Source organism: Pituophis catenifer, unplaced genomic scaffold (genome assembly GCF_029215685.1).
Source record: "Pituophis catenifer annectens isolate HBS135680 unplaced genomic scaffold, rPitCat1.0.hap2 SCAF_8, whole genome shotgun sequence".
In the NCBI taxonomy this organism is placed as follows: domain Eukaryota; kingdom Metazoa; phylum Chordata; class Lepidosauria; order Squamata; family Colubridae; genus Pituophis; species Pituophis catenifer.
Window position 1 is genome coordinate 10,835,249 of NW_027256888.1, and position 26,538 is coordinate 10,861,786.

The 26,538-nt window shown below is 42.4% G+C and overlaps 1 protein-coding gene across 1 annotated transcript in view; it reads left to right on the forward strand.

Moving 5' to 3' along the window:
- Positions 1-26,538, forward strand: part of SCFD2 (sec1 family domain containing 2) — a 181,892-nt gene that overhangs the window by 143,151 nt on the left and 12,203 nt on the right. The window contains exon 7 of the mRNA XM_070948848.1: positions 238-372. Within this exon, the coding sequence (XP_070804949.1) occupies positions 238-372 (135 nt within the window). The remainder of the gene's footprint in view (positions 1-237; positions 373-26,538) is intronic.

Genomic DNA, 26,538 nt, shown 5'->3' on the forward strand with positions numbered 1-26,538 from the left:
CAGTACAAGTAGTAGAACAAATATGAATTAGTTCACCTCAAATCGGAAGCACATTTTAAACATTGATTGAAAGCACAACCTCTCTGACTCACTATCCTTTTATGAAAAAATACAAAGCACTATCTTTCGATTTCCTGGAAAAAAACCACTTCCATATGTTTATTAGTTATCATGTTCACTTTGAAAAATGTAATGCATTTAATTTTAACGAATAGGGGTGTTTTTTTTTTTTTTAAGGCATCTTATAAACCATTGATGAAGCAAGTGGTGGAAGAAATTTACAATCCTGATCGACCTGATCCTGTTGATATTGAACACATGTCTTCTGGGCTCACCGATCTTCTGAAAACAGGATTCAGCATGTTTATGAAGGTAAAGCAATCGTCTGTATGATCACAATGACATCTGATTAAAATGTGCAGAATTGTATTAAGAAGCAGACAATCCATTTATCCACCCCTATTTATTTCTTATCTGAAATTTATACTTTTGGGATGACATTGCAAAAAGATTAGTGATAGTATATATATATAACCTTATCAGATGATGATGATCAATGCTAGGGATTCGTTGATGGCCCAAGTTCTATTCCTGTTACATGGCAGTTGTTTATCTGTCCCATTAGAATAGAATAGAATAGAATAGAATAGAATAGAATAGAATAGAATAGAATAGAATAGGGGAGGGGAGGGGAGAGGAGAGGAGAGGAGAGGAGAGGAGAGGAGAGGAGAGGAGAGGAGAAGAGAAGAGAAGAGAAGAGAAGAGAAGAGAAGAGAAGAGAAGAGAAGAGAAGAGAAGAGAAGAGAAGAGAAGAGAAGAGAAGAGAAGAGAAGAGAAGAGAATTCTTTATTGGCCAAGTGATTGGACACACAAGGAATTTGTCTTTGGTGCATAAGCTCTCAGTGTACATAAAAGAAAAGATACGTTCGTCAAGAATCATAAGGTACAACACTTAATGACAGTCATAGAATAGAATAGAACGGAACAGAACAGAACAGAAAAGAACAGAATAGAATTCTTTATTGGCCAAAGGTGATTGGACACACAAGGAATTTGTCTTGGTGCATACGCTCTCAGTGTACATAAAAAGACAAGATACATTCATCAAGAATCATAAGGTACAACACTTAATGATAGTTGTAGGGTACAAATAAGCAATCAAATCATATTAGGAAACAGTCAATATAAATCGTAACTGATAGAGTAACAGTGGTCTGTTGAGTATGTTGAGAAATATAAAAAATCTATTATAGGAATTAAATGCCCACTCCATTATGCCCTGTTTTCTTCATCCCACCTGAGTTCCTGGAAGAAAGATAACATACAAATCTAACAAAAATAAAACGTAAATAATAAAATAATGATGACCTTATATATTCCCAACTCCATATTCTAATTAACATAATTTCACTGTTTTGTAAAAAAAAAAAAGTAATTTTTGTCTGGATTGAAAAATAAAGAAAACCTGCACACATCATAAATATCAAGCCTCTGAAGAGCTAATCTGTGGGAAGAATAGTACAGTGGTCTACGCACCCTGTTATTAACACAGCTGCCTGCAATTTCTGCTGGTTCGAATCTCTCCAAGGCTCAAGGTTGACTCAGCCTTCCATCCTTTCTAAGGTAGGTGAAATGAGGACCCAGTTTGTGGGGGCAATAAACTGACTTTGTATAAAATATACAAAAGTATGAAGGCTATTGCTTAACGCATTGTAAGCCGCCCTGAGTCTCCGGAGAAGGGCGGCATATAAATCAAATTAAAAAAAAAGAAAGAATCATAAGACCTCCCCCCTTTATTTCCATGCCCCCAGAAAAGGCAAAGAAAAACCATCCACAGAAGCTAAAGCAATCCCTGCCCCCCCAGCCGGAATGGCCTCAAGCAGTGGTAGGTTGCTCCCGGTTCTGTCCAGTTCTGTCCAGTTCTTGAGAACCGGTACTGAAAATGGCGGGAGGCTCCACCCACCTGCCCTGACATCACATTTGGTGATCTGCGCCAGAGGTGGGGTTTCAGCAGATTCTGACCAGTTCTGGAGAACTGGTAGCGGAAATTTTGAGTAGTTCGGAGAACCGGTAGTAAAAATACTGACTGGCCCCGCCCCCATCTATTCTCTGCCTCCCGAGTCCCAGCTGATCAGGAGGAAATGGGGATTTTGCAGTATCCTTCCCCTGGAGTGGGGTGGGAATGGAGATTTTACAGTATCCTTCCCCTGCCACGCCCACCGAGCCATGCCACGCCCACCGAGCCACACCCACAGAACCCGGTAGTAAAAAATTTTGAAACCCACCACTGATCTGCGCATGCGCAGAAGCTTCTTTGCATGCGCAGAAGCGTGCTCCCTTCACTCGCGCATGCTCCTGTTGCAAACTGGTAATAAAGGTAAGTAGAACTCACTCCTGGCCTCAAGTAACCCCGGTTAGAAGACTGAGACAGGCTGAATTGGTCAGGATTAATTCAGAAAACACAAAGCCACACAGAATTTACCCAAGGCTACCTTTGACATTGACCACTACCCAGGAAATCAGATAGGGACAATTAGAATACAGAAAGGTGCATTATTAATCTAATCAAATAACCCCACCGGGCATCTCAATCTCAAAGGTCCAAAAGGGTATATAAATCACTCTACTCCCCATGCCAGGCTGTCGGCTGTCCCAGAACCGATGCTAAGTCACTTCTCTTCTGATTCTTAAATAAATGGAGACCTCCTTTCCTGCAGCTTGTCACCAAACTTCTTTCTCCTGCATCTTTCTCCCGGCTTGGAACCGGCCCAGATTTTACTTCCAACAAATCCGTAGCGTCGCTTAGGTGACTTCCTGCAGTTTACAGGTGGCAGTAGGTGGTTTTCTCCTTGTCATTAAATGAGAGAAAGTGTTCTGCCCCAGCTACGGATCCCAAAGAATGTAGCAGACACAAACTCCGAACAAAACTCAGTTTACTTCAAAACACAGGTTTTTTTTGCAAATGCAGGCTGTTAATAAAACGTTCTTAACAACCTGCCAGAAATTCCACAGATAAAGATAGAGTCTTACTAGAGTTGGCAGAAAGACCAGAAGCCAGGTTTGCAGAGAAAATCCAAACTCAATGATCAGCGAACGAACGAACACACGTTGTTTCCTGCAGCTTTTTACAAGATGTGTGCAAACTTAAATAGGCTAAGGGAGTGGCCAATTAGCCCCAAGCCTTACTCTCGAGGAGACCTCTTCCTGAGTAACCACTCCTGCCTTTTGGCAGCTCTGCATGCTCGGGCATTGAGAAGAGGCTCCTCCACTTCATCTTCTTCACTTAAAGGAGCCTCTAAAGGTTCTGAAGGCCCTGGCTGAATCCCTGCCTCTGGCACCACATCTTCTTCAGCCTCCTCGCTGTCCGACTCGAGCGCCGGCTGCACAGGCTGCTGGCGCAGCACCACACCAGCCTCCTCGTCGTCGGGATCAGCAACAATCCGCGCAGGCCGCTGGCGGGCCACAACAGAAAGCGTCCATTTCCCAAGTACTAAATCTTTCCATGAATTAAAAGACAAGAATATATATTTTTTTAAACAAACAAACAAACCGCCAAGGAGATGTCAAGGTACCTCTGCATGCTTTGTGATGTAGTTTTGTTTGTTTGTTTTTTTAATGGAAAGATTAGTGAATATATGTTATCGGCAATACGGTACCATGAATTTCTGAGCCTTTTGCTCTAGGAAAAAAAAAAACATGTTTTGTCAAGGTGTTTACAGCGTGACAGTCATTATCTACTGGTTCTGTACACTCTGTCTCATTACTCTCCATTACATCCTGTTTACTATCTCTTTACTTTCTCTTTCCACTAGCTCAGTTTCCTCAGTTTGGTTTATCTACCTGCCTGCCGTTTTCTTTAACTCCGGCTTCCCCCATTTATCTCGTTGTTCCTTAGGCAATGACCATGGCCATATCTCTTGGTACCTACGAGGTTCATTATCAGTACCACCTACTCTAACCCTACCAGCTTTGAACCTCTCTGGAAGTAAACCTTTATTATACCCTTCAGGCAGGGGTGAAATCTAAAACTTGTTACTACCGGTTCTGTGGGCGTGGCTTGGTGGGGTGGGTGGGTAATGTACTGAGTGGGCGTGGCCAAAATTATTATTTTTTTTTTAAGCATTTTTTCTACAACCTTAAGAGGTTGCAGGAAAAAAAAATGCTTTTAGAAGCCTCTGACGATCAGGCAAGTCAGCTGGGATCGCCAGAGGCTTTTAAAGGCATTTTTTTTCCCCTACAACTTCTTCGGCCAAAGGGGTTGCAGGAAAAAAATGCTTTGAAAAGCCTCTGACGATCCCAGCTGAGCCGCATGATCATCAGAGGCTTTTTTTTTTTTTTAACTTTTAAAAGCATTTTTTCAGCCGAAGAGGTTGTAGAAAAAATGCTTTTAAAAGTAAAAAAAAAACAGCCTCTGATGATCGCGCGGCTCAACTGGTCATGGGGGGGGAAGCACAGGGATTTTTGCTACCGGTTCTCCGAACCACCCGCCACCATTGCTACCGGATCGGGTGATCCAGTCCAAACCGGGAGCATTTCACCCCTTCCTTCAGGTCTCCTAAGTACAATATACCTCTGTTTGTTTGCCTTGGGTTTTTCTTACTCACAGGATACACCCTGTACTTTTTTCTCCTTACAAGCAGTGCACTCCACATACATCTTCCACTGCTTTGGCTTTTGCTGTGGCTTATGCCACCAAACTAGGTCTGGCATCTTCTGCGGCCCTCTAAAACTCACATGCTCCACTCCCCTACACAACAAATGTACACGAGTGTCATGTGTAGGAGCATTCATAAGTGCACATGCACCAACTATTCTCCTGCCTTCCTAGAACGTACAGGCCATCCTTCTTAACCCCTCGCGCACGTATCCTTCCACCTTTCCTGATGGGAGTACTTCCCTCCTGCAGACAGTATTTCATAACCCTGCCTGTCTAACCTGGATAAACTTAACAGGTTATGATCTAATGCAGGTACATTATTGAGTCTGTCATCTTCACCTCTATAACTGTCTGGTTTAGCTCTGCAACCCAACAAGACAGACACAGACTTCAGAGGATAATTAGAACTGCAGAAAAAACTATGGCTACCAACCTGCCTTCCATGGAGGACCTGTATACTGCATGAATCAAAAAGAGGGCTGTGAAAATATTTACAGACCCCTCGCATTCTGGACATAAACTGTTTCAACTCCTACCCTCAACATGACGCTATAGAGCACTGCACACCAGAACAACTAGACACAAGGACAGTTTTTTCCCAAACACCATCACTCTGCTAAACAAATAATTCCCTCAACACTGTCAAACTAAGTCTGCAGTACTATTAATCTTCTCATCGTTCCCACCACCCATCTCCTTCCACTTATGACTGTGTGACTGTAATTTTGTTGCTTGATATATATTGATATTGTTTCCTGATTGCTTATTTGTACCCTATGACTATCATTAAGTGTTGTACCTTATGATTCTTGATGAACGTATCATTTCTTTTATGTACACTGAGAACGTATTCACCAAGACAAATTCCTTGTGTGTCCAATCACACTTGGCCAATAAAAAATTATTCTATTCTATTCTATTCTATTCTATTCTATTCTATTCTATTCTATTCTATTCTATTCTATTCTATTCTATTCTATTCCATTCCATTCCATTCCATTCCATTCCATTCCACTCCATTCTACATATAGGTCATTGTACAATGTTTCTCCTATCTCAGGTACATAAACGTTACCTTCCCTTTTTACAGCAGCTCTTTGAACATTAGCCAGATTAACCCATGTTTCCATAGCTGGTTTCAAACCAGAAAACGTTTGTGGGTCATTTGCAATATGCTGACTTGCCCCACTTCTGACGTGTTTCTTATTACATTTGCTACACTGACCTCCACTTATATTCCCCAAATATAAGTGTATAGCTTTTCCGTTGTTACGTTTGCCACCATTCAAGTTGAACGTGGTTGTGAAAACGTGTAAGGGGCTGGCAAAATGTAAAAAGCGTTCCTTGTTCTTTTTCCAAATCTGACAGGGTGGCGATAAAGAAGCATAATCGAAAGATTCTTCTGTCTTCTTCCTTCTCCTCTGCTTCCCCTCTCCCCCAAAAGCAGGACAAAGTTGGTAACCAGGCATTTCATCAATGTCACAAAAAATATCCGTGGCACCATGTGTCTCTGTGACCTGCTGGGGTGAAAGAAACTGCAGTGTATTTTAAGCGGTGAATATTTTAAGCAATGCTCGTGTGTGTGAAAAAAAACATTTAAGCTTTTAAAGACAGGCGTGGAGGGTAATGAATTGTACGATGATTTGTAAGCAGCAATGGCTTTTGTTCAAAAGACTTCTCAAAATAGCTTTCCCGAGCAGAGAAAAACAAATCAACTAGAAACTAGACGTTTCCAAATTAGAAATGAAAAAGTTGTTTATCTTTTAGCCGAGTGTGAATCACTTATTTTGCTCTGCCTATGTTAGGTAAACTTGGCCGTACTCTAGTTGCCTTTAAGATCTTGGCTTTTTGGGACCAGAAGAAGAGCCTTTAGGGCCATGATGGCGAATCTATGGCATGCGTGCCACAGGTGGCATGCAGAGCCCACTCTCTGGGGTGGGGCACGCTAGCCGTCGCCCCAGCCCAGCTGCATCATGCATGTGCGCTCGCCTGTTGTGGCCCGTACGAAGCCTACGTAACTAGTAGCTGATTCCGACAGCGAGGAGGCTGGTGTGGTGCTGCGCCAACAGCCTGTGCAGTTGGCACTCGAGTCGGACAATGAGGAGGCTGGAGAAGATGTGGTGCCAGAGGCGGGGATTCAGCCAGGGCCTTCAGAACCTCCAGAAGCTCCCTTAAGTGAAGAGGACGAAGAGGAGGAGCCTCTTCTCGATGCACGGGCGCGCAGAGCTGCCAAAAGGCAGGAGTGGCTCCTTAGGAGGAGGTCTCCTCGAGAGTAAGGCTTGGGGCTAATTGGCCACTCCCTTAGCCTATTTAAGGACAGATGACAACTGAGGCAATTTGCAGGAAACAACTTAGTTCACATACTTTCATGTCTTGTCTTGCTTATTTTATCAGCTTCCTGCAAATTGCTTCTGGGCATTCTGCCAACCACAGTAAGCTTTCAGTTATTATTCTTTGAATTCTTGGCAGCTGTTAATGCAATTAATTAACAGCCGTTGTAAAAGACTGGTTTATTCAGTAAACTAAGGTTTGAACGGACTTTGTGTGTGCTGTGTTCTTTGGGGTCCATAGCTGGGGCAGAACAGCTCCTCCCACCAGCCAGCTGGTCTTCGGGTCTTTGCTGCACATGCGTGGGGGCAGGGTGCATGCACGGGAGGGTGCAGGTTGGTGCAGAAGGCTTTCCAGTCCCAAAATGGGGCGCGGGGGGCCTTGCAAGGTACCCCCATGCCCTGTTTTGGCTTCCAGGTTGGTGCAGGAGGCTTTCCAGGCCCAAAATGGGGCGCGGGGGCACCCGGGGTACATGCACGCGGGGGCGGGGCACATACATGGGGGGGCTCGCATTGCATTTTGGGGGTTTGGGCACTTGGCACCAAAAAGGTTAACCATCACTGCTTTGGGGAATGCTCCTCTCTAGATTTATGTACCCTTTGAAAATTATTCAAAAGTGCTTCCAAGCACAGCATTAGGTCTCTGCTGATTGTTAAAGGAGCCTGTTTCCTTGATGCTTCTGCAAAACTGGGGGGGGGGAGGAGAGGGGGGAGTGCTACGGTTATTTTAAGAATTACGTTCACTTCAACAAATTGGTTCCTTAAAGCAATGCCATCTGTTTTCGGGCTGGATCAGAAGCTTGAAAAACATCGGGCTACTTTCATGAAGAGAAAATCAGTTTGGTCTAGCGGTCAAGGCACCAGGCTAGAAATCAGGAGACTGTGAGTTCTAGTCCAACCTTAAGCACAAAGCCAGCTGAGTAAGCTCCATCTCACTTAGTACTAGGAAAGAGGCAATGGGAAAACACTTCTGAAAAACCTTACCAAGAAAACTGCAGAGAATTGTCCAGCCAGTCACCAGAGTCAAAAACACACTTAAGGATATCCATTTCCCACACAACACACCAAAAAAAAACAACCCTTTAATGAAGAGCAGAGATGGAGTAAGAGAGCCACGGGATGGGAGGAGTGTCCAAAAAGTCAAAATGACAGCTGTGTCTGCAATTGAAGCCCCAGCCTTATTACATGGTACACATTTCAAAGTTGCGGAGCTTCAGTTACATGGCCATGGCCGCCATCTTGAATTGGAATTCCCCTTACCACCTTCATGGACAACCACAACTCCGGTTGTGCAAGATCGGAAGCAGTGGTGGGTTGCTCCCGGTTCACACCGGTTCTCAAGAACCGGTAGTAAAAATTTGTAGTAGTTCCGAGAACCGATAATAACATTGGCTGGCCACGCCCCCGAACCGATCCCCGGCCCGGTCGCCACTCGCTTACCCCGCCCACCTCATCAGAGGCTTTCTTTTTTTTTTTTTTTACTTTTAAAAGCATTTTTTCTACAACCTCTTCGGCTGAAAAAATGCTTTTAAAAGTTAAAAAAAAAAGCCTCTGATGATCCCAGGGCCGAAGAGGTGGTAAAAAAAATGCTTTGAAAAGCCTCTGACGATCCCAGCTGAGTTGCCTGATCGGCAGAGGCTTTTCAAAACATTTTTTTCTGCAACCTCTTAAGGTTGTAGAAAACATGCTTTTAAAAGTTAAAAAAAAAAAAAGCTGGCCACGCCCACCCAGTCACATTACCACCACCACCAAGCCACACCCACAAAATAAGCCACACCCACAGAACAGACTCCAACCGGAAGTTCACGAAAGAGAGTGGTAGGTTTGACTCGTAAGAAATCTGTTCCAATGTGAGAGAAATTTCAACTTTAACTAATTTGCACTTCGTCAGCTGACTTGCACTTACACTGTATTTCTAATTCCTAAATTTTCCAGTTCTGCTCCCCAATAAAAATAAAACAGCCTACAAAAATGCATAGGTTAGCAGGAAGCACGCAGAAAATCCCATTGTATTATTTGGTGTACTCAATTTATTATGTATTTACTTCAGTAGTTTTATTTGTAAGATCAATATCCTGTCTTCTTATTACTTCAGAAAACTAATGCCAAGAATCATTTAAGCAAAATAAATTTAAGGCTTGCAAAAATGAGAAGTGGAGCAAAATCACAATTCTGAAGATTTCTCTCCCTCTGTTTCAAGATCATGTAATAGCATCCAGCGGTTTTTCATTTTACAACTATAGCCAAAGTTTCTCCTGGGGCCAGATCCAGACTGTACCTTTCTCCCTCTTTTTGAGTCCAAATAATGAGAATCCACTCTATGGCATTCAAAAGCAGGATGGAGAGGGGCAAAATACGCTACAGAAATCCTTCTCATCAGTCTGGATTTCATTTTAAGAACACATACCCACATCCAAAGCTGCTGCTTCTAAATATCATTATTTTGCTTTAATGAATTTAAAAGTAAGGGTGTGCCCTAGGCTATAATATATTTTCTTGCTGCATTGCATGTCACAAGGCAACGACTGTAGTCTGCAGACTGTTCTTTAGTGCAGACTCGTAAATAAAGTACAAAATTATTGGCCTACAGAAAAAGTATTAATAGTAGATGGATGGCAGTATCGACCTAATTTCCATCATTCCTGTTGCTGCATGTGGAAGAGAAACATTTTTCTTCTCCCAAAAGATGCCTCTTTTGGCAGGTTGTGGTTTCTATGCTTTATTCCTCTTTTACCCAGACGTTCACTTCCTCTGCACCTAGAAAAACATTAAGGTAGTGTATAATGGTGTTGGTTGAAGGAATTGGGTATGTCTACTTTAATGAAAAGAAGAACTAGTGGCAACAGGATAGCAGTGTTCTAATATCTCAGGGGCTGCCCCAAAGAAGAGGCAGTCAAACTATTCTTCAAAGCACCTGAAGGCAGGACAAGAAGCAATGGATGGAAACTAATCAAGGAGAGAAGCAACCTAGAACTAAGGAGAAATTTCCTGACAATTTAGAACCATTTCTAAATGCCCTTTCCGTGATGTCCCACTGCCTGGAAGCGGTGCGGGTATGGATGGGGAGGAACAGGCTTAGACTCAACCCTTCCAAGACTGAGTGGCTGTGGATGCCGGCATCCCGGGATCTGGAGGTTCCATCCTTAATGATCGGAGGTGAAACCCTTGCTCTCTCCGATAGGGTCCGCAACTTGGATGTCCTCCTGGATTCTCGGCTGTCTTTAGATGACCATCTGATGGCCGTAACCAGGGGTGCCTTCGAACAGGTCCGTCTTGTGCGCCAGTTGCGCCCGTTCCTAGACCGGGATGCCCTCGCCACGGTCACTCACGCCCTTGTTACCTCTAGGTTGGACTACTGTAACACCCTCTACATGGGGCTGCCCTTGGGATGTGTCCGGAGGCTTCAGCTAGTCCAAAATGCAGCCGCGCGGGTAGTTACGGGGGCGTCTAGATACTCCCGTGTAACACCTCTCCTGCGTGAGCTGCACTGGCTACCGGTGGCACTCCGGATACGTTTCAAGGTGCTGGTGCTCACCTATAAAGCCCTTCATGGCTTAGGCCCAGGGTACTTGCAGGACCATCTCCAGCCGTTCTCCCATCGTCCTGTGCGCTCTCACAGAGTCGGCCTCCTCAGGGTGCCGTCGGCCAAACAATGTCGGCTGACGACCCCCAGGGGGAGGGCGTTCTCTGTGGGAGCCCTGACCCTCTGGAATGGATTGCCCACTGAGCTCAGGACAGCCCCCGACCTTCTTTCCTTCCGTCGTGAGCTGAAGACGTGGCTCTTCCGCCAATTAAACTGATCCGTTTGGGGGTACACTGGTATAATTTTAAATCGTTTTTTAATTGGGTTACTGATTTTAATTTGGTATTGTATTGTGATTTGTACTGAAGTTGTCATTTTGTAAGCCGCCTTGAGTCCCTAGGGAGAAAGGCGGCATATAAATCGCAATAAATAAATAAATAAATAAATTAGTGGAACAACTTGCCTCCAGAATTTGTGGGTGATCCAACACTGGAGGTTTTAAAATTGGACAACCATTTTAAGACGAGCTTGGACAGTCATTTGTCTGAAATGGTATAGGGCAGTGATGGCTAACCTTTTTGCCGTCGCGTGCCAAAAGTGGGGGGGGGAGCGTGGTGGGGTCACACACCTGCATGTGACCCCACCACGCGTGCCCACATCCATAATTCTATGTCCCCTGCCCCCCCCATGCTCTCCCCCGCTTTTGGCACATGATCGCATGGTGAGCCCGGTAGGCCCGTTTTTCGCTCTCCCCAGGCTCCAGAGCCTTTCTAGGAGCCTGGGGAGGGCAAATCGCCATTTTCGAGCCAGAGAAAATATGTGTCACAATAAATAGCTTTTACTTCTCTTGTATATTGGTGAGAGCTCTTTCTTCTTTAATTCCTCCCTTCCTTGAAGTTTTGAAATCAGAAGCCCATCCAGATACAATTCCTCACGTTTTCTGCACATATCATTTGTGTTGGCTGAGTAGATAAGTTCACATGCTGGATGGAGTGTGATATTGAAATATTGGAAGCAGAAACTGAATGAGTTTAGAGATGGTTTCCAAATAATGAAATTACTTTTATTTTTAAAAAATATACCACCTACACCCAAATGCCTCTGTGTGTGTGTGTGTGTGTGTGTGTGTGTGTGTGTGTGTGTGTGTGTGTGTGTGTGTATTTGTCTGTGTCTCTGCATCACTTTGGATTTGAAGGGAAAATGCTGCTTTCGATGGGGGAGAGAGTTGCTCATGTCTTTAAAGCAGATGCATCTGGGGTGGTGTTGCTACCGTCTACAGCTACAATGTGAACCTGTGAGGAAAAAATATCAGATTTGGAATCCATCCATGTATATTCTATTTTTCTAAGGCCTGTGCAGCCCACGTGCAAACCTATAGAACAAAAATATTAAAGGCCTGGATAAAAATGAAATGTGAATCCTTCTGTAATCACTAGGGGGCACTCTCAATTCCAAGAATAAAATGTACCATGCAGTGGTGGGTTGCTCCCGGTTCGGCCCGGTTCGGGAGAGCCAGTAGTAGTGATGATGTGACGTCAGCGAACTGATTCTCTATGACTGTGAGCTGGGCCCTCCCGCCTGCCCCCACGTTATACCTACCTTTATTTGTCATTTTTTAGCCTAGCTGACAGGCGCGGGAGAATGGATTGCTGCGCCTCAACTGGGTAGAAATTTAATGCATTTGCGCGGAGCGAGCGAAGAGAGTGTGCGAAGAGAACCGGTGGTAACACCGGTTGGAGCCCACCACTGGTACCATGTTTTCCAAGCCTGCCTTGGATAACACGCTCTCTGCCAGGGGCATCCATGCAAGCCAACTTGCAAAAGGTTCCCTATTGAAGAAAATCTGGCATTAGTTTGATGGGTTTAAGCTGTTTTAGGACTTGAGCCTATCTAGCCCATTTCCTCTGTCATTTCTACTGCTCTCCAATATTCACAGCCGGAATGGGACAACTTGCCACAGCCCCGCCAACTCACCGCAGGACAACTCATCGCAGGACAATTTAACAATTCACTTTAATTATTCAAAATAAATTTAAAAATATTTTTAGTTTTTGTCATTCACATGTCATTCTGTTCCTCCGTTCTTGAATGATTCCATTCCACCATTTCTCTCTGTAACTTGTCCCGCAGCGAGTTGGCTGTCGCGAACCGTCATAGACCCATCCCCAACAGACCACTCTTCCACCAGTCCCTGCTGTCTCCTTTTATAGGTGCCCTTTCCAGTGGTGGGATTCAGATAATTTAGCAACTGGTTCTCTGCACTAATGACCGGCTGGGTGGGCGTGGCCATGGTGGCGTGGCCTGGGGGTGTGACAGGCAGCACTCGGCCTTCTGCACCTCCTGGGAGCAAAAACAAGATGTGACGGGGACATGCCCCCCCTGCACCACATTTTGGGCCTAGTAGGCCTCCCTGCAGCCTCCTGGGAGCAAAAATGGGCCATGAGTGGGCCTTGTCACACATACCCGTGCCCCATTTTGGGCCTAGTAGGCCTCCCTGCACTTACCTGGGAGCCAAACGTTGTTTTCTGGCAAAGCCTAAACGCCGTTGCTGGTCTGTTTTAAGCCTTATGGGAGGGGCCAATCATCTCTTGGCCCTACTCCCGAGTTGTCCTCTTTGCTTGAGCTGCTCTTGCCTTCTGGCAGCTCTTCTCATGCGTGCATTAGGAACAGGCTCCTCCTGTTCCTCTGCCTCTGGAGTCCGCACCTCACTCCCCAATGGCCCTGGCCCCATCTCTGCCTCTGACGCAGAGCCCTCATCCGGGCCTTCCCCAGCCTCCAGGCAGGACTGGCCCATGTTCTTCTTCAGCCTCATCGCTGTCCGATTCCGCTGCCAGCTCCGCAGGCTGCTGGCGGACCCCAACAAATTGGCTTCTTCCAGCCATAAAGCCGTCGGACAATTCGTACCACACATTAAACCCGAAGCGAAACGAACACTTTTTGTGCTTACAGGTTACCATTAGACTCATAATGCTAAAGTCGTGGCAAAATTTCTCTTTGACCCTTTTTTAGGAATGGTTGGGGGGGGGAGGTGTTTTAAGGGGCGAAATCCATGGCGTAAAGCCAGCAGTGGCTTAATGCGCTCATTCTGATTTGGGCCAGATGTACTGTATATAAAAACCATGACGCTAAAAGCGATCAAAAATTCAATGTTGAATTTTAGTAGCGTGATCCAAGGCTGTTTTGAGAACTGCAAGAATGACTCTGGAGTATTTGCAATACGTCATTGGGCAGTGAATTGCCAAGCCCTGGCTTAATCCAACGTGCAAACCTAGCTGGTGTATAAAATCTTTTTCGTGGTCCCTTCGCTCTCACAGTGGGGTGCACTCAATCATGCTCCTTATCCAATGTAAGATGCTGCAGAGAAAAAAAATTGTCCTTTTTTCTTTTTTCTTTTTTTTTTGCTTTAACCTCTCCCTTCTTCCTTAGTTACTATCATTGCCAGCCATCAAAGAGGGATGTGAAACAGCTAGAGTTACTCAGTAATTGCTAATGTGTATAAAAACTTCAGCGCAAAACGTCATTCCTGTGTTTGAACCGCACAGGCTTGCTATGTAAATTTTGTAGTCTTATAATGGATTTGCAGAAATGTTTTTCCCATTAGGAGGCTCATACTTTCCTAAATCAAGCCCACATGACATTCAAAATTGGTATCTATGATGTCTGTCTATCTATCTATCTATCTATCTATCTATCTATCTACCTACCTACCTAGATCTATCATCTACCTATCTATCTATCTATCCATCTATCTATCATCTACCTACCTACCTACCTACCATCTCTATTATCTATCTATCTATCTATCTATCTATCTATCTATCTATCTATCTACTTACCTACCTACATACCAACCTATATCTATCATCTACCTATCTACCTACCTACGTATATCTATCTATCTATCTATCTATCTATCTATCTATCTATCTATCTATCTACCTACCTACCTACCTACCTACCTACCTACCTAGATCTATCATCTACCTATCTATCTACCTACCTACCTACATCTATCTATCATCTATCTATCTATCTATCTATCTATCTATCTATCTATCTATCTATCTATCTATCTCTATTACCTACCTACCTACCATATCTATCATCTACCTACCTACCTACCTATATCTATCATCTATCTATCTATATCTATCTACCTACCTACCTATATCTATCATCTACCCACCTACCTACCTACCTATATCTATCATCTATCTATCTTTCTATCTATCTATCTATCTATATCTATCTATCTACCTACCTACCTATATCTATCATCTACCTATCTACCTACCTACCTACCTCTATCTATCTATCTATCTATCTATCTATCTATCTATCTATCTACTTACCTACCTACCTACCATATCTATTGTCTACCTATCTACCTACCTATATCTATCATCTAACTATCTACCTACCTACCTACCTACCTAGATCTATCATCTACCTATCTATCTACCTACCTACCTACATCTATCTATCATCTATCTATCTATCTATCTATCTATCTATCTATCTATCTATCTATCTATCTCTATTACCTACCTACCTACCATATCTATCATCTACCTACCTACCTACCTATATCTATCATCTATCTATCTATATCTATCTACCTACGTACCTATATCTATCATCTACCCACCTACCTACCTACCTATATCTATCATCTATCTTTCTATCTATCTATCTATCTATCTATCTATCTATCTATATCTATCTACCTACCTACCTATATCTATCATCTACCTATCTACCTACCTCTATCTATCTATCTATCTATCTATCTATCTATCTATCTATCTATCTATCTACTTACCTACCTACCTACCTACCATATCTATTGTCTACCTATCTACCTACCTATATCTATCATCTAACTATCTACCTACCTACCTATCTATATCTATCTATCTATCTACTTACCTACCTACTTACCTACCTATATCATCTACCTATCTACCTACCTACCTACCTACCTATATCTATCAAATCTATCTACCTACCTACCTACCTACCTACCTATATCTATCAAACGGTATCTATCTATCTATCTATCTATCTATCTATCTATCTATCTATCTATCTTTCTATCTATATCTATCATTTGTTTATATGAGCAGCCCTGGAAAATTATTCGCTGGTAGTTTTTAATATCTAAAAATATGGAATATGGAAGATCTCAAGATTCTCATTAGTAACTCCATATTTTTGCACATCAAAGAAATAAGAGGGTATTTTAATATAACAATAACAGAATAACAGAGTTGGAAGTCTTGAAGGCCAACCCTTTGCACAAGCAGGAGAGATTATACCATTCTGGACAAATGTCTATCCAGTCTCTTCTTACGCACACGCACACGTGCGCACACACACACACAAACTCTCCTCATAGTGATGTCAGAAGAAACGATGGGGAAAGTGCACAATCCCAAAACTCATTGTAGTCTGATCAGTCTATATCAGGAGATGAAGTTGCTTCAGTAATTTATTCCAGATGGCATCTGCTAAAATTTCTCTTTTCACTTGGTTTTAAAGGAAATCTAATTTATTATGTCTATTTTCACAACTAACAAGATAATATTGAATCATGAGATTTTCTAATTCAGTGATGGGGATTATAACTGTATTAATCAATTAATCAATCAAATATTTATTTTAGCATAGAACAGAACAGATCATATGTGTAGACAGCTTTTGAGCATAATGCTAGAAACAAGAAACAGCCATAATTGTGCATATAGTATTTGTGTAGTATGCCCCATTAAAATGACTGAATACTATATCTGCTATATCGTTTCTTGTGCCGGAAGAAAATTCAGCAGGAAGAAACTTGCAGGGAATCGCATATATATAAGAGCCACGGTGGCGCAGTGGTTAGAATGCAGTACTGCAGGCTACTTCTGCTGACTGCTGGCTGCCTGCAATTTGCCAGTTAGAATTTCACCAGGCTGAAGGTTGACTCAGCCTTCCATCATTTCCCAGGTCGGTAAAATGAGGACCCGGATTGTTGGGGGCAAGACGCTGACTCTGTAAACCACTTAGCGAGGGCTGTAAAGCATCGTGAAGCGGTATATAAGTCTAAATGCTATTCCTATTGCTTTATGCAAACACATACATGTACATATTCTATCTATTTTACCATCTCGCACTACGCCAGCATGGTAGATTGTAGCCCATAATTTTTAATGATGAGAGCTTCATCCTGCAGTTTATTGATTCAGGATAACAAGAATGTTGCACAGAAGCCAGTTGATTATTTATCAGCCCACACACGACCAGCTTGGTAGATTAGAAACCATAACCAAGGAAGAAGCCTTCATACGTCAGTGGGTTAATTTGGAATAAAACAACAACGGAGAGGAGGAGGAGGAAGAGGAAGAAGAAGAGGAAGAAGGAGAAGAGGAAGGAGGAGGAGGAGGAGATTATTAAAGATATTTATGACAAGTGTCAAATGGAAACTCAACCTTAAATGATGTAACTGCTACACTGAGCAGTAGCGAATGTCCAACATTATCAGTAAAACCACTGTTGTAAATAGAATTTAGATAGAATTGGGTATGATTGGAGAAGTCTGTTCTAAAGCTGCAGAGCTTTCTGTTCTGTATCGAAGTTTGTAGCCACACTTCTGTTTCCAGAACTGGCAAATACCGCAAGGGGTGCCGCAAGGGTCAGTCCTCTCGCCTCTCCTGTTCAACATTTATGTGAAGCCGCTGGGTGAGATCATCCGTGGTTTTGGGGTGCAGTGCCATCTGTACGCTGACGACACTCAGCTGTACATCTCCACCCCAGACCACCCCAATGATGCCCTTGAACTGATGTCCCGGTTCCTGGAGGCCGTGCAGGTCTGGATGGGGAGGAACAGGCTCCGACTCAACCCCTACAAGACCCAGTGGCTGTGATTGCCAGCGTCCCGATATAGCCAGCTGGTGCCATCGCTGGCTATTGGGGGCGAGTCATCGGCCCCTACGGAGAGCGCCCGTAACTTGGGTTCCTCCTGGATGCACAGCTGTCTTTAGAAGAGCATATGACGAAATAGCTTATGAGTGATTAGAATATTAGAAATGTATCTGTATTTTGTTAGTACAAGGGAGTTAAGGTTCTAGGGAGGGTCTGAGAACTTATAGATGATCAGTTTAGTTTAGCTTATGATTGATAAATGTTATACCCTGTATTTTGCTCTGGGAAGTCTGGAGGGGTGGGGGGGGGGAGAGGGAGGGGGGGAAATTTGTAAAAATGTTTTTTGTTTTGTAAAACTCTTTAATAAAAAAAAAAAGATGAAGAAGAGCATATGACGGCCGTGGCCAGGAGGGCTTTTTATCAGGTTCGCCTGATACGCCAGTTGCGCCCCTTTCTGGATCGGGACTCCTTATGCACGGTCACTCATGCCCTCATTACTTCCCGCCTGGACTACTGTAATGCTCTCTACATGAGGCTCCCCTTGAGGAGCACCCGGAGGCTCCAACTGGTCCAGAATGCAGCCGCATGGGTGATTATAGGGGCGACATGGAACTCCCGTGTAACATCTCTCCTGCGCGAGCTGCACTGGCTTCCGGTGGTCTTCCGGGTGCGCTTCAAGGTTTTGTTTCTCACCTTTAAAGCGCTCCATGGCTTAGGGCCTGGATATCTACGAGACCACCTTCTGCCACCGATAACCTCCCACTGGCCAATATGCTCCCACAGAGAGGGTCTCTTCAGGGTGCCATCGGTCAAGCAATGTTGAATGGCGACCCCCAGGGGGAGAGCCTTCTCTGTGGGGGCACTCGCCCTCTGGAACGAACTACCCCCAGGGATACGACTGATCCCGGACTTCCGTACTTTCCGCCGGGCTCTGAAGACTTTCTTGTTTCAGCGAGCCGGGCTGGTTTAAGATTTTAATTGATTAATTTTATGGGTTTTAAAATTGGGAAGCCAAATTGATTTAATTATTTTTAAAATTATTTTAATTTTCATACTGTATGTATTTTAACCTTGGCTGTTCACCACCCTGAGTCCTTCGGGAGAAGGGCGGAATAAAAATTTAATAAATAATTAATAAATAATAATAATAAAAATACCACCTCTGGCTGGCCCCAGAGTGGGGTGTGAATGGAGATTTTGCAGTATCCTTCCCCTGCCACGCCCACCAAGCCATGCCCACCAAGCCACACCACACCCACCAAGCCACGCCCACAGAACTGGTAGTAAAAAAAATTGGATTTCACCACTGTGCAGTAGCCTTTATGAGTGAATTTGAATTTAATTATGAATGAATTATGAATTTAATAATTTATAAATTCATATTTATTTTTAAAAGAAAAATGTATTCAAAAGAAACCCTCATTGCATTCAATGTGGTTGATTACTATTCTTACAGAACATGATTTTCCAGAAGTTGATATCTGAAGTATTAGATTTCTTTTTTATTATTATTATTAAAAAGTTTTTTATTAATAGTACAAAATTAAAAAACATTGGACATAGATATGACATCACTGGTTCCAAACATCTTCCGTCACTTTGCAATAATATTATTTAAACATGATATAATATTAATAATTTTTCCCTTATTTCTATATATTTATTCATCTCTAAACATACATTTATCTATAATAATATCTATATTTTTATTCTAACACTGTACATTTGTCTTGGTTACCCTCTTGTTATCTATCCAATCATAACATTGTTCCCAGATTTTGGAGTACTTAGTTTCGCTTTTATCCTTGAGTTCCAAAGTAAGTCTGTCCATTTCTGCGCAGTTAAAGATTTTCAGTAATATTTCCTCTTCAGTTGGAATATCTTTCTCTTTCCATTTTTGAGCGAAGGCTATCTGTGCCGCTGTGTGTATATGCAGTAATAGATAATTTGTATCTTTCTTATATTTTCTTTCTATAATTCCCAATAAGGGATAGCTCAACAGACTAAAAGCCTGTTATTAACATTCAGCTGTCTGCAATTATTGCAGGTTCGAATCTCCCCAGGCTCAAGGTTGACTCAGCCTTCCATCCTTTCTAAGGTAGGTGAAATGAGGACCCAGTTTGTGGGGGCAATAAGCTGACTTTGTATAAAATATACAAAAGTATGAAGGCTATTGCTTAACGCATTGTAAGCCGCCCTGAGTCTCCAGAGAAGGGGGGCATATAAATCTAATTAAAAAAAAAAATAAGAAAATCTCCGGTTTGACTTTTATATTTGTTGACAAAATTTCTTCCAGCCAATTCTTTATTAAATTCCAATATTTTTGCGCCTTTGGGTATTCCCACCACATGTGGTAGTAATTCCCAATGGTCTCTCCACACTTCCAGCATATCGAAGATTTTCCCTTATTGATTCGTGCTAATCTTGTGATTTCTTGAGGGACTTTGTGAAGTCTCTCCAAGATCTATCAATAATAGTGGTCACCACAGTTCCTGTACAGCTGTGTATAACTAAGGCCTTCTTCACCTCATTAAATACCTGCACCATCTTCATACCACAAGCCAGTCATCATTTATTTATTGTTTATTTATTAGTTCGATTTATATGCCGCTCTTCTCCGGAGACTCAGGGCGGCTTACAAAGCGTTAAGCAATAGCCTTCATACTTTTGTATATATCTGCTTAGTAGGGCTTTCGGGCCCCCCAAGCGGTGTTCTTTTTTATACAAAGTCAGCTTATTGCCCCCACAATCCGGGTCCTCATTTTACCCACCTCGGAAGGATGGAAGGCTGAGTCAACCTTGAGCCTGGTGAGATTTGAACTTGCAGTAATTGCAGGCAGCTGGTGCTATTTAACAGCACTTTAGTCTGCTGCGTCACCAAGGCTCTTCATTAGTGTGATGAAGGCTCATATCATTAGTGTGATATGAAACCGATTGTAATAGTATGAGAGAAATTCACATCCTGACCTCTGGACATTCCTCTTGTATTAGTTAAGACAGCCTCATCATCAGTTCCCACAGAGACCGTGAGTAAAAAATTCAGAAAGTCTCCATTTTAAGAACCTGGGAGTTGAACTGGACTCGAAGGATTTAAAAAGGCAATTTAGTTGAGTTATCCTTGGTTGAGGATATTTCTGTCTTCAGAAATTCTTGTTAGACTGGGGTAGAATCTTACTTTCTATAAAAGTGGGTAGCTGGGAACCTGATATTTCTTCCCATTGTAATTTTGAACAGTGAAGATTGTCAATTTAAAGAAAATACTATATGCCATTGGTGGGGAAATGACCCAAGTAAAAAAAAAAAATTCTAGAATCTTTGTTTGAATTCGGAAGGCTCTAACTTCCACTTAGTATGTAGGTCAAAAACCATGTGTACGCTCAAGACAGCCTGCCAGATAAATTTTGTTAGTGTGTTAATAGAGGAATCCTGGATCTAAATTAAGAGCAATCCATTAACCTAACTAGGACATGTTTCTGAGTTTCTTAGGTTTGGAATGTAAATTTGCAGCTGGGCATATGATCCGGAAACTTATTTAAAAGAAAATAAGATTTAAATAGTTACATCCTTGTAATATTTGATATTAACTTCAAATGCACCTCTAGAGATTGGTTGTTGTTGTTTTTTTGTAATTTACTGTCCAGATAAAAAATGATACCCTGTTTCCCCCAAAATAAGACATCCCCTGATAATAAGCCCAATCGGGCTTTTGAGCACATGGCAATAAGGCCAAGCGCTTATTTCAGGGTTCAAAAAAGTATAAGACAGGGTCTTATTTTCAGGGAAACACGGTAATAAGAGTACAAAATCCCAAAAGTTGGCTATTTAGCATCAGCTAGCCATACCCTTACTTGGATTCGAACTAGGGCTGCTTGCATATACTCCCTCCCATATTGGGGTAGACCAGGTGCTTCGACAGAAAAACACTTAATCTCTCCCCTGGCTCAAGCTGATAAATGGAGGAGAACTTGTGGCTCAGAGGTTAATACAACTGCCTAATATGCAGGCAACCCAAATTCGAATCCGAGTTAGAATTGCCTGTGAGAAGATTGGACTTTCTTAAGAGGTTCATTTTCAGGTGAGACACAGTGACTGCACACAATTAAAATATTCAGACATATTTTAACATTGGAAATAGCCATAAACCAGCAATAGGGTCTAATTATGGACAGTCTATATCATCCCTTCTACACAACATGGTTACACAATATGACCACATTGAATTTGGATAGTATATGTTTATATTGTTCTTGTATACACAAAAATGTGAAATCACAGCTGTTAGTTCTTTAGCTGGTGTTGGCCTTCATTCACAGTGAATTCTTCCCGAGAAGATCCTCGGATGTTGCGATGCATTATATGTATGGATCCAAGTAGTGTGGCTTTTTGTAATTGTGTCATTATGGGTTAAGTAAAACCATTGTGTGGGCAACTCAGTTGATGTAACCCTCTGATAACATCACATTTTCTAGTGCAGACCAAATTGGAACATAGTCCAAAAAAGATGTATTGTTTTGGGGATTCTTCATACATAAACTAACTTGGATGCATTTTGATTTATCTTTAAATTGATTTTTAATCAATAACAAAAAGAAAAGAAACACAAAACATAAAAGCGATAGTGATACATTGTCAAAAAGAAGAAAAAAGTGCTCTAACAAAAAGTAAATAATACAACAAAACCACTCGCGTGTGTGTGTACATACATATATATATATATACATACATACAGTGGTGAAATTCACATTTTTTTACTACCGGTTCTGTGGGCGTGGCTTGGTGGGTGTGGCAGGGGAAGGATACTGCAAAATCTCCATTCCCACCTCACACCAGGGGAAAGATATATAATGTAGTCAGGGGTGAAATGTAAAATTTGTTACTATGGGTTGTGTGGGCGTGGCTTGGTGGGGGGGTAATGTGACTGGGTGGGCATGGCCAACTTTTTGTTTTTTAAAAAACTTTTCTAATGCTTTGTAAAGCCTCTGCCGATCAGGCAACTCAGCTGGGATCTTCAGAGACTTTTCAAAGCATTTTTTTTTACCACCTCTTCGGCCAAGAGGTTGCAGGAAAAAATGCTTTGAAAAGCCTCTGATGATCCCAGCTGAGCCGCGCAATCATCAGAGACTTTTTTTTTTCTTTACTTTTAAAAGCATTTTTTCATCAGAAGAGGTTGTAGAAAAAATGCTTTTAAAAGTAAAAAAAAAAAGCCTCTGATGATCATGCGGCTCAACTGGGCATGGTGGGGGGGGGCGCAGGGATTTTTGCTACCGGTTCTCCGAACCACCCGCCGCTGTCGCTACCGGATCGGGTGATCCGGTCCGAACCGGGAGCATTTCACCCCTGATGTAGGTATAATAATACTTTCTGAATGCACTGTATATGACTGTCTTTTTTACCCTTTTTTAGCATTACATTACATAAATGAATCTCATATTCCATTCCACTTGCCCACACAGTCTATGTCTATAGGCAATCCGCACATAGGTGGAAAGTGCAATCAAGTCTTTAATTCATTGAGTGAAAAGGGCCAGGCAGGTATGTTTCCAATGCTGCAATATCGGTCTTTTGGCCATAGTAAGAGCATGGAGAATCCATTTATGCTGTCCAGTTGTCAAATCCCGTGTACTAAGCATGTAGTTTAAGGGATATAATATCCTCTTGAGAATTTTTATCTTTTGTTACTAATTCTCTGAGAAATAACTACAGGACATCGAGGAAGCGATTGGCCACGAGGAAGAAGTGTTTAGGATGACAGTCATGGAAACTGAATTTTTATCAATCAAACAGAAATAGAGCTGGAAGGGACCTTGGAGGTCTTCTGGTCCAACCCCCATTTCAAGCAGGAGACCCTATAGCAGTGATGGCTAACCTTTTTGCCATCGCGTGCCAGGAGCAAGGGGGGGGAGTGTGCCCACACCCATTATTCTATGCGCCCCGCCCTTCGCATGCGCACGCTCCCCCCCCTTCCTGGCACGTGATGGCCCGGTAGGCCCATTTTTCTCTCTCTCCAGGCTCCAGAGCCTTTCTAGGAACTTGGGGAGGGTGAAAATAGCCTTCCACCCCCACCCCCCCGGAGGCCTTCCGGAGCCTGTTTCCCTACTTCCAGTGGGCCTAGAAGGCCCGTTTTTTGCTCTTCCCCAGGCTCTACAGCCTTTCTAGGAGCTTGGGGAGGGCGAAAACAGCCTTCCACCCCCACCCCTCGGAGGCCTTCTGGAAGCCGGAAACAGCCTGTTTCCCTACTTCCGGTGAGCCTCAAAGGCCTGAAAATGTGCGCGCTGGAGCTAAGCTCGCGTGGCCACCGATATGGCTACATGTGCCACCTGGAGCACGCGTCCCATAGGTTTGCCATCACGGCCCTATAGCATTTCAGACAGGTGGCTATCCAGTGTTTTCTTAAAAACCTCCAATGGTGAAGCCCCTACAACTTCTGAAGGCAAGCTGAGGCCCTAGAAAGAGTGCACAGAAGAACAACAAAGATGTTAGTGGTTGTCCAATCTCTTCTTTAAAATCTTCAGCGTTGGCGCAACCACAATTTCTGGAGGCAACTTCTGTTCCACTGGTTAATTGTCCTCACTGTTAGGCAGTTTCTCTTTAACTCCAGGTTGCTTCTCTCCTTGATTAGTTTCCACCCATTGTTTCTTGTCTTGCCTTCTGGTGCTTTGGAATGTGCGTCCCAAATTATGTGTGCCTTAGTTCTCTAGCAGTATCAGAGAGGCAAGCACGAGGATGTGATGAGACACATTTGTTGTTTGGTTAGAATGCAAATCAAGGATTAACTGGCCATTTCCTTATGAGGAATGAGTCCAGGAAGGTAAGAGAATGTGTGGAGGCAGACAATTAAGAAACTAGAGATGTAGTAGAATCTTGTACAAGGTAAAAAAAAAAGGGGGAGAGGATATAATTTTGGGCTACCGAATCTGGTGGCCATACTCCAGATCAGGGCTCTTCAACCTTGGCAACTTTAAGACTTGTGGACTTCAACTCTCAGAATTCTGGGAGTTGAAGTCCACAAGTCTTAAAATTGCCAAGATTGGAGAGCGCTGATCCAGATGATTCCATATGGTAGTACAGGGTTATAGATGTTTGGTATCTCTCTCTGTTAGTGGTCTTGTGGATATTTGCAGCCATTTCTAGTAGCTGCGTGTAAGCCCTTTTGACAGTTGTTTTATGATTAAACGGGGAAGGAACGATGTTGATTGATTTCTTTCAAGAGAAATAAATATATATTTTTTTAATTTGATTTATATGCCGCCCTTCTCCGGAGACTCAGGGCGGATTACAATGCGCTAAGCAATAGCCTTCATCCTTTTGTATATTTATACAAAGTCAGCTTATTGCCCCCACAACTGGGTCCTCAGTTTACCTACCTTAGAAACGATGGAAGGCTGAGTCAACCTTGAGCCTGGCGAGATTCGAACCTGCAGTAATTGCAGGCAGCTGGTCTTAATAACAGGGTGCTTTAGACCACTGTACTACCAAGGCTCTGGGTAGAATATGTTATCTGTTCATACAGTGTATTGCTCAAATGCCTAATTATTCATAATCTTCTGACTGCCTAAGACAGGGGTCTGCAACCTTAAACACTCAAAGAGCCATTTGGACCCATTTCCCATAGAAAAGAAAACACCGGGAGCTACAAAACCCTTCCCGTGCCTGACTATTTCTTGAGCGGCCACAAAACTAGCATATCTAGTTGAATTAAACTTTCTGTTTTCTTCTGAAACTTTTCTTTTCTTGGCTTTATCCATGGTTGGCCTACCATATTTTGAGTGACAGAGAGCCACAGCAGAGGGGTGAAAGAGCCACATGCGGCTCCAGAGCTGCAAGTTGCTGACCCCTGGCCTAAGAGAAAGAAGGAAAGAATAGATAAGGGATAAGAAAGGAGGTGACACCAACTTCAAACCGAAACCTCAATGTCAAATAGGTCTGATATGTATCATTCTGAGGGGATGACTGAGAGTTTTTAAAATATAGGCATTTATCCTCAAAATAAGGGATTATGACACTTGCAATGAGCCCAATTTTGCTGCAAAGGCAAGGACAGATCTTTTTATCATTTTGCCTTTTTTTCTGAATCTTGAGTTTATGAGGTTTGAAGAGGTATTTTTTTCTCCCTTGACTTGGAAAGGCCGAACAATGCCAGAATAAAACGACCTCGTCTGTAAAATGGGTTAATTGGCACATTCTTGAAATATCAACAATCTGCTAACGACAAAAAAAAAACAAAAAAAAACCACCCTACCTTGTCTGTAATTATATTTTTTCTCTTTGTCACACTTTTGCGCAGACAAGCCCTTTCAAATCAATAAACTGACAGGCATGTAGGTCTGTATTGGATTTTAACCGGTGTGTTTTAGCACATTACCATCTTTTAATAAACACTGTAAATAGGTCACAGTTATTCCCACTTTAGAAATGAGAGCAGTTGTTATTTATGATCTTATCAGGAACAGACTATATCTGAGCTGGTTTCCTGCAGCCGGTTCTAACATAATTATCCTCTGAAGCCATTTTAGTTCTGGTACATATTTTTATATAACTTTATTAAGATTCTGATTCTGCTGCCATGAGCTTAGCGTTTGCTGTCAAAATCTGAGATAAAGCAGTCCAAACTACAAGTTCAAACCTATTTACATGGAAATATTAGCAGCAAAGTTAATAATATTAGGCAATATTAGTTAGTAATATTATTAGTAATAGGCGACAAAATGATTATTAGATGTATTTAGCTTTAGATTGCTCTGTAGCTTTATAGCAAGACAATATTAGTGTTCTTTTTTTAAAAAAAATCAATATTTTTCAGTAGCTGTAATGCAGAGGTATTATACTGTATGGAAATCAGAAAGTTTATTTACATGGAAATATTAGCAACAAAGTTAATAATATTAGGCAATATTATTAGTAATAGGTGACAAGATGATTATTAGATGTATTTAGCTTTAGATTGCTCTGTAGCTTTATAGCAAGACAATATTAGTGTTCTTTTTTTAAAAAAAATCAATATTTTGAAGTAGCTGTAATGCAGAGATATTATACTGTATGGAAATCAGAAAGTTTATTTACATGGAAATATTAGCAACAAAGTTAATAATATTAGGCAATATTATTAGTAATAGGTGACAAGATGATTA